Raw genomic sequence first — 12,115 nt, forward strand, 5'->3', positions numbered from 1 at the left:
AAATCTATCTAGCTCCTTCTTAAATAAATTCAGTGACTTGGCCTCCACAGCCTTCTGTGGTAGAGAATTCAACAGGTTCACCACCCTCTGAGTGAAGAAATTTCTCCTCATCTCAGTCCTAAATGTCCTACCCCGTATCCTGAGACTGTGACCCCTCGTTCTGAACCACCTAGCCAGGCGAAACATCCTCCCTGCATCCAGTCTGTCTAGCCCTGTCAGAATTTTATATGTTTCAATGAGATCCCCTCTCATTCTTCTAAACTCGAGTGAATACAGGCCTAGTCGGCCCGATCTCTCCTCATGTGACAGTCCTGCCATCCCAGGAATCAGTCTGGTGAACCTTCGCTGCACTCCCTCTATGGCAAGTATATCCTTTCTTAAGTAAGGAGACCAAAACTGCACACAATACTCCAGGTATGATCTCACCAAAGCCCTGTATAACTGCAATAAGACATCCTTGCTCCTGTACTCAAATCCTCTTGCAATGAAAGCCAACATACCAAATGCAATAACGTTTGCAGATATCACGCGATCGGACATCGTGTGGTCCCAATATTGTGTGATCAGACCTCCAGGAGTGCCTCCAATCAGAGTTGGCAACCCTGTCCTGGGGCCTACTGCCACCTTCCGCATCTATGGGTCTGACGTGGCATCATCTTACCTTGCAGATTACTGCAGGATTTTCCGCATCAGTAATGTTCTGTTCATTTGTGCCTATAAAATAAAATTATAATTAAAACATCATTTTATAATAAGAATTTTATTGTGCTCAAACATGCAAAGATTCCTGATGGGTTTTATTCATTTAAGCAATGTTTGATATGTGTTTTATGGAAAACTTCATACATCCAGTTTATTATATGCTTTAAAGGAACTTTACTATCTGATAAAAAGAAGAAGGAAATTGCATTTATGTAGTGCCTTATCACATCTTCAGGAGGTCCCATTGGATTGCTGAATCCATTGGTTGCTAAAGAACTTGATTCATAAATTAGTCTATTTCAGCATAACATTACACCTCTTGCAAAAACTCAAAGTGCCTCAGCAGGGCACAAAGAAGTAGATTTTCCTATTGCTGCGTCTGGGCATATTGGATCACATGGGTGCAGCGTTTCAGAGGAGAATCGGGTAGGGATGAGCGGGCACCCATAAGGGGGCCTATCCAAACTTCTTCTATGTGCTGTGCCTAGGTGATCCAATATACCCAGGCACAGTAAGAGGGAAATCTGCCCCACTATGGTGTAATCTCCTTACATTGTTTGAGTTAAAATGAACTGAAACAAACATAGTTTTCTCATTGGTGACAGTGGAAAGTCACTGGAGGTAGCCTGATTTTGTTCACTTGTGAATAACCATTCTTTTTTTCCTTTCAGACATTTATTTTGCTAATTTGCTCCCCCCCCCTTTCCCCCCTGTCTTCTGTAGATGTTGACTTTAGCTGGCCTACAGTTCCACAGCTACCAGCTATCCTCCAATACTTTGCTCAAGTGGCAATTCTTTTGTGAGTGAGCCGACTATTCAACCACGGAAGACATCGCAGCTCACGGAAGTCCCTCATCTCTGCTTTGCCGTGCTCCCCAAAATCCCAGCTGAAATGTGAACTCCCTGTGCAGGGAATTGCATAGGTGAGTCTGGGCACAACCACTTCTGGTCGTTACACGAGATCTCAGTTTTTATATAACATTTTCTATTCCAATTGAATACTGCAAAATCTTGAAATATTGAATTGTGTTTAAAACCACTTGAGATGTATTGAATTTAAACTTGATGTATGTTCCTGCCCTGCAGTGTTTTCCCCCTGTGTGCTAGCCTTAGTCTAATAGTTCTTTGCATATATAAACATGAAATGATTAGAAAATGTTGGAAAACCTTCTTCCTTTGGATGAGACGTTAAACCGGGGCCCTGCCTGCCCTCTCAGATGCCCGTAAAAGATCCCATGGCACTATTCAAAGAAGAAGCAAGGGAGTTCTCCCTGGTGTCCTGGCCAATATTTATCCCTTAACCAACATCGCTAAAACAGATTATCTGGTCATTTTCACATTGCTGTTTGTGGGATTTTGCTGTGCGGAAATTGGGTGCACTGTTTCCCTACATTACAACACTTCAAAATATTTAATTATAGGAAAACCCTTTGGGATGTTTTCAGGTTGTGAAAGGGGCTGTAGAAATGCAAGTTCTTCTTCGTAGATATTTTAAACACAGTTGCTCTTGATTTTTATTTTGTTGTATTGGACTGAACTTACCACTGTTCTTCTGCTGTTTTGTTTTTGCACAAAGAATGACAGCAGCAACGAGCAGCAGGAAGACAATAATCACCACGACTGCTGAAAGGACAACCTGCCATCGAGTCACAGCTTCCTTACTGCAAAATACAAGCGAAATATGTGGAGCATGAGATCGACAGAGCGGAGGTAATTATAAAACAAGAACAACTTTATTCCTCTCCAGTCTTGTTCATCGTGTTTCAATCAGATAAATGAGAAGTGCATTTGATCATTGCTATATCTGTACCTCTAAATGGTGTAAGTTAAATTCTAGAAATTTATGAAATAATCCAACCACTCTATCGATATTTAAGGAAATACAATGGCCATGGAATGACATCATACAAAGGTTAGTGTGTGAACATTTAATGTGTTCCGACTAAATTCCGTGGCTATATTAACGGAGGCTTATTAAAAGCAAATTAACGCTTCTGATAAAATAGGAATTTAACACAAATGCGTTAAATTGTTGCTAATGTGCTGACATCCTCGGTCCAAGTAATTAGACCTTGAGATGCCCACAGTTTAAGTGTGCAGCTTGGCTCAGTTGGTAACACCTTTGTCTCTGAGGCAGAAGTTTGTGAACTCAAGCCTCACCATCGTAGTGCCAAGAGGTGCTTTCTTTCGGAGGAAAGGTTCCACCTGCCTGCTTACATGGATGTAAAAGATCTCAAGGGAGAAAAGGGAACATCCTTCTGATGTGCTGATCAACATTCATCCCTCCAGAGGATGGGAATCAATATGGATTCAGAAGGAGAAAATCCTGCATGACCAACCTCCTTGACATCTTTGAGGAAGCAACGTCCCAGTGGACTGTGGTAAGTCCTTGAGCTGCTGTTTAGGTGCTTTCTGTCCTAAGCAACAGGCTGGCAATTGTCAAAATAGGTTTCTATTGTTGACCTTTTGAATAAAAACTGGTTTTGCTGCCTCAGGACTTGTTGCAGAATGCTAATTAGTCTTTTACACGTAGTGATGGAGGCCATATTCAGTAACTTGTCACTCCCCTTTTTTGCGATGTAACTTATTTGGAAGCAGGCAGGAGGAAACTATCACAAGCCTCCTTGACAGTTATTGGTCATTCCTGAGCCACAAACACCAGTTTCCCTAAAGTCAGAAACCCCCCTCCCCCAATCGTACAACTGCCTCACACCACCTGGAATACAAAAGGGAAGCCTCACATTCGAACCAGCACCCCCTTCTATTCCTGCTCCAACATTCTTCATACCAACACTTGTTTTCCCTTTTCCTGAACTTTTCCATACTTGCTGTTTGGCATCACGGTTCCACTCGCTCGCCTGCTCCCTCCCTCCGTGCAGGCTGCAGGGGTGCCACGACTGCTGCATGAGTGCTGCTGCCAGCCTAACCATGACCCAGCAGTGCAAGCTCATTCACAGGGGATGGAATCTTTAAATGAACATGAAGACCACTGCCATGCAAATCACTTGTACATTAAGTATTTACCACTCTTCATCAGGAGGTGTCCAGACCAAAATCTCGTCCTATTACCTGAAAAAAAATTGAATTCCTTCTGGCTCTTCCATGGGGATTTAACTATACCTTCCCCATTTAATGGTGCTGGTGCTGTTCAGGCCCAGACAGTGCCCTGATTTCCTCTTCTGTCTGGCCCTGCGCCCAGGATTGCATCTGTTTCATTATAATATGGCCCCATGAGGAAGCTCGAATGCTGAAGATGTCAGCGTAGCAATGCGCACGTCTGATGTGCTCTGCAATAATTGCTCCCGCACTGCAGCAGGGGAGGAAGATCAGCCTCTGGGCATCCTACAGAGAACATGTGAAGGACATCTCAACACGGCACCGTGCGGAAAATGTAATGCTGCAACTTTTATTTAGTTAATCACCTTCAAAAAAAAAGGGTGGGGATTGTCAGAAATACTTGAAATCTGCTCCATCCGATGCAAAGTACCAAAACGAAAAGGAATAGAATCTATTATAAGTTTCACCAAGGATAGAATCATGGAATCATAGAAGTTTACAACACGGAAACAGGCCCTTCGGCCCAACATGTCCATGTCACCCAGTTTATACCACTAAGCTAGTCCCAATTGCCTGCACTTGGCCCATATCCCTCTATACCCATCTTACCCATGTAACTGTCCAAATGCTTTTTAAAAGACAAAATTGTCTACTGCCTCTGGCAGCTCGTTCCAGACACTCACCACCCTTTGAGTGATGGTGACGCTCCGTATTGTATTTGTCTCTCCAGGTCAGCATTTTAAAAATGCTCCAGTGGGTTATTCGCAGAATACTTTCATAGTTTTGGTAAAGATGCACAATATTGATTTCAACCTTTTGAGAGACTAACCTGACTGTTCCAGTGCTGTGAAAAGAAGTGGTGAGAGATGTCGCGACAGAAGCCTCAGTAGTCCTTGCTGTCCTCGTGGTTGGGCCCATTGTTGACTTCCGTGCTGGGGCTAAAATAGATGAACTTGCTGGACACTTAATCACTAAAGCATTTTTTGTATACAGTCTACTCCTCTTAATTTAGTTACTTAAATAATCTGATAAATCATTTTTTAGCACTGAATTCCCACTTTGTGTTGTTTATGTTGCTTAATTCAAATGATCAATGCATTCAAAATAATTAAATCATTCAGTTTTTTTTTTAGGGCAAAAAAATGACCCAATTAGCAGAGCTAGACTGTGTGGCACAAAAAGATGAAATTAGAAGCAACAGCAACAAAGTACATGACCCATGAATGGTGGTTACTGGGTGTGTATATATAGTGCTGATTCTCCTCCTCCTGACATAGTGTGAGTTGGGCGGAGGAATTGATCTCCGAGCGATCGATTACCATTGGGGAAGTGACACGACAACAACAACACAACAGCTGGCAGGTAAAACCTTTCAGTCGGGATATTTTTGCCAGCCCATTTCCACCCCCCTCCCCCACCCCTTCCTGATGGAGTGGCAAGTTGTTGCGCTGGAAATCCACTGTCCCCATGGTCAGGGCACCCCAGTTGTGCCACAAATGGGTGCCCACCCATTTTATGCAAATGAACCTTCCCCCTGGGATTTGGCACAGGGTCATTGTCAGGGCAGACGGGTGGGAATTTCTGGGCTCATATATTTAAATTTGATCACAATAAACTAAATAGAAATATATTTGTCATCTTACTTTCAGAAACTTCTAATTTGATAGAAATCCTTTCATTCATTTGAAATGTTGACCGTGCTATCACACACCAGTACAATCCTTCATCACTCTTCAGTAGGTGATTCATGGTAACTGAAAATATCCCTTGTGTTTTATTATCAGTCAGTGATACTCTTCCATGTTCTGGATGATCAGTAGAAACCACAACAGGACGTGAAAAAAAGTAAGTTTGACCTTTACACCATTGTTTAACATGGTCCTTGTAAATCAGATCATAGCGACAGTCCACAGTGACCGATCCTCCCACTTCTCCGTCAACCTTCTTTGGTCCAGTTAATTGATATGACCCTGCGGGCATATTATTGATTGATTACATTATCAGAAACAACGAGAACAGTATTTAACTGAATAAACACTGCTGTTCCACTGTTAAAGCAGTCTGGTTGTTTGCAATTATCGATCAAATTCCATTTTTAATATCAAATTCCTTGTGTTGATTCTCATATCACCAACATTGTTACTCAAATTACAGCCTATACAGAGCTTTTGGGGCGTGATTTTTCCAATATGGGGGCCTGTGACTTCCTGTTGTCTGCTGGGTGTGAGGCCAAATTCCCCGCTGGTTGTGCATTCTGAGAAAATTATCCTTGCCGTCATTGGAGATTGATAGTCTTTATTTACGCCGATTATCGCTTTTAAGTGAGACTAAAAAGCTCATTTAAATCCCAGATTTTTTCATTCTTTCTAACCGGTTCTCTCATTCTGCTCATTTCTAAGCTCAGTTATTTTATTTCACTTGCAAAGAGTAGTGATCTAATTGAATGGCGGAACAGGCTCGAGGGGCTGAATGGCCTTCTCCTGTTCTTATGTTCCTATGTTCCACTCTCTACAGTCTAAACTGTTTTTTTAAAAGTGGATCTAAACCTATTTCATCAAATATTTAGTTTGCACGGATCTGATTCAGATGGCTCTCATTAAAATTTCTTCACTTTAGATTTCCCTGTGCTATTAGTCAGTCCTTCAATGAGAGGACAGAGAGCTGACCTGGTTAGAGGCTGTTACCGATAGTTCCCTGTAAATCACTACTAGGAAGTATGAGCAAAATTTTGGCATCCTGTCATCGGTCACCATATGCAGTCCATGTGCATATTGCAAGTCGTTGACCTCACATCTTGCGAGGTTGCTTATTCCAATATTATTCATGCATTCCCTACATGGATTAGGCACTGAGCAGGGGGCATAATTTCTGTGGGGACAGGATATCCGACACAGCAACAGGCTTAAAGGGACAGCAAAAATTGTCCAAAAATTGAGTGCATGACCTAGGTAATAATTGAGCTGCCAAATTACCCGACCCCTTGTCCGAGGACTTCACAGGAACTAGTGAGCAGGCAGAGCCAGGCTGCCCCTGCACCAGCAGAAGAGCAGCAGTGTGGAGTGGCCCCTTAAGGAGACATTTTGACAGAGCCTGAGAGCCTCCTCGATCTCAGGTGGCTCTCGTGGACACCCAGCTGGCTGTCACCCCACAGACCCCTGCCTTAGGGCTTCCTCTAAGAAGAAGCAGCATTAGACTAGGTGGGGGAACATGACAATCACCAACTGGTAGGAAAGGCAAGCACCAAGGTAGCAGACACTTGTTACAGAGACACAATTGGAGATCTGGAAAGTAAAGAGCTTTCTGCACAGCAGCTGTTGAGGTGAGAGGAATCAGAGAAGATGAAAGATATTTTGGACAGAGATGGAGTGGGGTTTTAGTGGCCCCTGGTGCTTGACATTTATTCAGGGTGAGATGTTTGTGTGGATTGGAAAGGCAAGGCTTCGATTTAGCTCAGGTGAATAGTATTTCCCTGGCAGTGGTGACAGAGCCCAGTGGAGCTATCTCCTCTGCTTCCTCTGCCTCCCAATCTGTGACCTCCTGTATGTTTGTTTTGGCTCCCAGCTGGAGCTCCTCTGGGTGATTTCCTCTTTCCAAGTCAATGTTATGCACGATTCAGCAAACCATTACAATCCTGAAAACTTTGGCAGGTAATGCAGGATGCTCCTTGAACTGTCCTGTCATCGGCATTCTCAATAATTGCCTTGGTGATGGCATGGGTCTCATTATATCTTCTCTCAGCTGGTGCACTGGAATGGTGCAAAGGAGGCATCAGACAAGGCAGCAGTGAGTATCCTTGGTCGCCAATGAAGCACTTCTTCACTCGTTGGGAATTTGCAATCAGTGGTGGAATACATGCTGCAGAATGAGGGCATCATGTTAGCAGCCTGGGAATTTGGCAGTCACTTGCCTGATGTGACGATGATGGTTGCGGACCAGCTGCATATTGATGAAGCAACATCCCTTCTGATTCACATCTGGGCCTGTCCTGTCAGAAGGAGCCTGGAGGGACTACATGGGTTTTTGGATATCCAGCCTAAAACACAGTGCTCAGGCCTATACCTCCCTGGGCTCCATGGAGAACTTTCAAACAAGGGATTTGCCATTTGTTGCATGCACCTATGCACTGCAGACTGGCTAATGTTACATATACCTCAAGCAAAACCCTGGAAGGACCCAAGAGGCAAAAAGGTTCAAGACAATGGTAACGTCAACAGCTGGAGGGAAAGCCATGTTTGCCCTGGACTGTGGTTGAAGGTTCTAAGCTCCCCATACCACCTTCCCAGCAAACCGCAGGTGTCAAACACACTGCTCCTTGCTGTTTCAGCAAAGTTGAACGATTAAGCCAAATCTTTTCCCCAAGATCGATGATTGTCCTGTTATCAAAATTGCTCTTGGTCACTTTAAAAAATGGATTGTTTTTATTCATTCTTGGGATGTGGGCGTCATTGGCGAGGCCAGAATTTATTGGCCTGAGAAGGTGGTGGGCCTTCCACTTGAACCACTAGCAGTTTAATGCAACTCAGGCCACTTCAGAGGGAAGTTAAGAGTCAACCATGTTGGTGTAAGGATGGCAGGTTTCTTTCCCTAACGTACATTAGAGAACCAGTTGGGTTTTTACAACAACCCAACAGCTTCATGGTAACTTTTACTAATAACAGCTATTTATTTCCAGATTTTTAAAACTGAATTCAAATTCTCAGACTTCCACAGTGGGATTCGAACTCACGCTCTCTGGATTATTAGTCTAGGCCGACTGGATTACTAGTCTGGTAAGATAATCACCACACTATCCGTACCCATTGCCTCCAAAATACAGCCTTCAAAGTCCAGTGCCCACTTTTCAGGCAAACTTGAGGTAGACGTGACAGGAAAATTGGTTATCTTTTGGTGCAGGAAAGCAATGAGAAATAAATGCAGCGTGAAGGCTGGAAGGTTAAAATACTTTCTTTGTGGAACTGTTGGTTTGGCAACACACCAAGAGCATCATGGATGATTCAGTTGAGGATGTTATCTATGTGCACTGGTGTCAAACAGAGCGTTCGGTGAATCTAAAGATAGGTGTTGTAGGGCTAGTCCAAAAAACGACAGGAGGAGGTTTATCAGCTCTGAGCTGGTACTGAGAAATATGATCATTTAAATGCAAGTAAACTCACAAGTCACAAAACAAATTGCTTCAACAGCAATTACATTATTTGAGCTTCAGTTGCTGGATAAAGCACAGTGTGAAGAAACACTCAAGGCTCTGATGCAATTCAATTTTTGGTAACATCTAATCTTTTAGAAGAAGTGAGATATTGCTGATATTTCTTTAAATGTAATTGAACTGAAATAATGGAGCATGGTGATTTTTCTTTTGAAAAGAACTTCTGTTTTAAAGTCTGATATTTCACACAGTTTGCATTTTAAGAGACAATGTTCGAGGTTCAACATTTTTCTGTGCAGTCTGTAGAGAGAAGTGCCTTGGGACGTTTCACTACGTTAAAGGTGCTGAATAAATGCAAGTTTTTTGTTGTAAGCCTAAAAAGAAATGAAGTTCGCCTCTTGGCATTGATGAGGAGCCGGAGTTTCAGGTAGGACAGAGCTGCAAGAGGGCCGAAAGAATCAGATGCAGCGGGAAAGCACAGAAAGAAGCGAAGGTGGATTGAAGATGCTGGAAAAGCACATGGATATTACAACAACAACAACTTGCAAGACCGTGGGTGGTTTACCTTTAGCTGACTGCACCAAAACTCCAGATTAGTCAGTCAGTCGAAGTTTCTGGTCTTCATCTCCTCTGATTACAAAAGTACTTTTTAGTAACAGTAAAAAAACAAGATTTAAAAGAAAGACTTACCTGGTGCAGAAGTCAGAATCAAAAGAGCAATTAATTCCATTGCTGTGGACAGTTTCTGGTGGGTGAATTCACCCTGGGCAGACATCGTATTTTAGCTGTACTGTGTTTGAATCGGTTGGTTCCTTATACTGTATTTGAGTTGGTCACTTCCTTATTCATATAACAGTTGAGTAGACCAGTTCCTCTTTCACAGTAAGGAAATATAAAGAAAAGGTTTGTGGCCCTGACTAAAGGACTAGGTTGTTATTCTAGGTGTTTTGGGGCCTTTTACCCTCTATAACATTCTGAAGTTTACATGTAAAGTAGAGCAATCTGCTTAATTTTCAGCCATATTTGTGCATTACTATAATGAATTGTATTGAGATACAATACTCTTGTATACTCCACTCACACATTCACAATTCTTCTGCATGCGTTCTCACACGTTTATAAAAAGAAAACATTATCTGCTGAATCAATCACCATGACAACACAACAATGACGACTGAGAAAAATTTTCCACCGGCAGGAAAATAACCGTCCAATCAGAATTCACCCACAATTATTGGGAATTATTACCATAACGACCAGAATTAAATCACTTGTGATCTGTGAAGATGACTTTTCCCCACTTTCTGACTACAAGTGGTATTTGTGCTGTTTTCAATCCATGTAGGCCAGGATTGAGCCAGGTTGGAGAAATTAATGGGCGTAAGGAATCTCCATGAGCAATGGAGCACATATAGGACCTCTTGCAGCTCTGTCCTACCTTAATCTCTCGTACATTTTTAGTATAGGCTTCTGTTATTGATTTTGTTGGCAATTTATGATTTTTTTTTCAAATTTCTTTGGAGAATTTCATTTTCTAAAAGTATGTTTATGTGGAACCTAAATGAGTCGTACGATATCTTCTAATTAACAGGAATGCTGGTGATTGAAGCATTTACAAGACTTTAGCAGAATAAATGAGGGGACATGAAAAAGGAGATCTTACAATGTCAACTTTGATGGGAGCTGAATGGCATCTAAGTGAAAAGTCCCTAGTGGTTGGCATGCCAACTTATTGATGGTTTTGAAGTGCCTCAATATATTAATGGTTGAAGTGGTACAAGGTTTTTTTTATTTGTTCATGGGACGTGGACGTCGCTGGCGAGGCCAGCATTTATTGTACATCCCTAATTGCCCTTGAGAAGGTGGTGGTGAGCCGCCTTCTTGAACCGCTGCAGCCTGTGTGGTGAAGGTTCTCCCACAGTGTTGTTAGGTAGGGTGTTCCAGGATTTTGACCCAGCGACGACGAAGGAACGGTGATATATTTCCAAGTCGGGATGGTGTGTGACTTGGAGGGGAACGTGCAGATGGTGTTGTTCCTATGTGCCTGCTGCCCTTGTCCTTCTAGGTGGTCGAGGTCGCAGGTTTGGGAGGTGCTGATGAAGAAGCCTTGGCAAGTTGCTGCAGTGCATCCTGTGGATGGTACACACTGCAGCCACAGTCTGCTGGTGGTGAAGGGAGTGAATGTTTAGGGTGGCCAATCAAGCGGGCTGCTTTATCCTGGACCGTGTTGAGATTCTTGAGTGTTGGAGCTGCACTCATCCAGGCAAGTGGAGAGTATTCCATCACACTCCTGACTTGTGCCTTGTAGATGGTGGAAAGGCTTTGGGGAGTCAGGAGGTGAGTCACTCGCCGCAGAATACCCAACCTCTGACCTGCTCTTGTAGCCACGGTATTAATATGGCTGGTCCAGTTAAGTTTCTGGTCAATGGAGTCCCTCCGGATGTTGACGGTGGGGGATTCGGCGATGGTAATGCCGTTGAATGTCAAGGGGAGGTGGTCAGACTCTCTCTTGTTGGAGATGGTCATTGCCTCGCACTTGGCTGGTGAAAGAAGGCTTGCCAAAGAGGCCAGCAGGCACCAGGGATGAACCAGCATGATGCCACCAACTGTACGCAGGCTGTAACATGGAACTGCCTGGCACTGACAGTGAGAAATAGGATCAGCAGCATGGAGCCGGTTGCTTATCTGTGCCAGCTACTGCCCCCATCATCTCCTTCCTCAACTTAATATGTGATTGTTTTGTGTAAAATAGATTTCTTAACTATTTCTCAATGTTAATCTCTAACAGTCGCCCCTTTGTAGGAACTTGGGAATAAATTCCCCAGAATCCACACCTCTCCTGGTTAGCATCACATACTATCTTGAGCCATTTGCTCTTCTCGTCTCAGTTTCATTTGATTCATATCACACATCATGAAACAGACAAAGAAAATCATAAAACATCGTACAGAAAGCTGGGTAGAGGGGGTCCGGAGGTCTTTGATTAGAATCTCCCCCTGCGTTTTCCCAATGTTTGAGGTGGTGGCCAGCTTATAAAGGACATTGTTTAGTTTCGGCAAGGACACAACCCTCTCCGAGAGAAAGCTTTTAATTAATCATTCTTCACTACTCTTTCCTGACTTTCACTAAATTGTGCATTGATCCCTGATTGGTACCCTTTGGTGGGTTGTTCCCTGGCGAAGTATGTTTCTCGTGGGTGGAATCACTTGTCCT

The 12,115-nt window shown here is 43.2% G+C and overlaps 1 protein-coding gene across 1 annotated transcript in view; it reads right to left on the reverse strand.

Moving 5' to 3' along the window:
* Positions 1-12,115, reverse strand: part of LOC137344654 (polymeric immunoglobulin receptor-like) — a 67,403-nt gene that overhangs the window by 2,386 nt on the left and 52,902 nt on the right. Inside the window, exons 8-12 of the mRNA XM_068007778.1 lie at positions 9,593-9,675; positions 5,403-5,729; positions 4,589-4,697; positions 2,245-2,363; positions 662-714 (exon numbers count right to left, since the gene is read on the reverse strand). Coding sequence (XP_067863879.1) covers positions 662-714; positions 2,245-2,363; positions 4,589-4,697; positions 5,403-5,729; positions 9,593-9,675 — 691 coding nt within the window. The remainder of the gene's footprint in view (positions 1-661; positions 715-2,244; positions 2,364-4,588; positions 4,698-5,402; positions 5,730-9,592; positions 9,676-12,115) is intronic.

The sequence above is a fragment of the Heptranchias perlo genome, chromosome 27 (genome assembly GCF_035084215.1).
Source record: "Heptranchias perlo isolate sHepPer1 chromosome 27, sHepPer1.hap1, whole genome shotgun sequence".
In the NCBI taxonomy this organism is placed as follows: Eukaryota; Metazoa; Chordata; class Chondrichthyes; order Hexanchiformes; family Hexanchidae; genus Heptranchias; species Heptranchias perlo.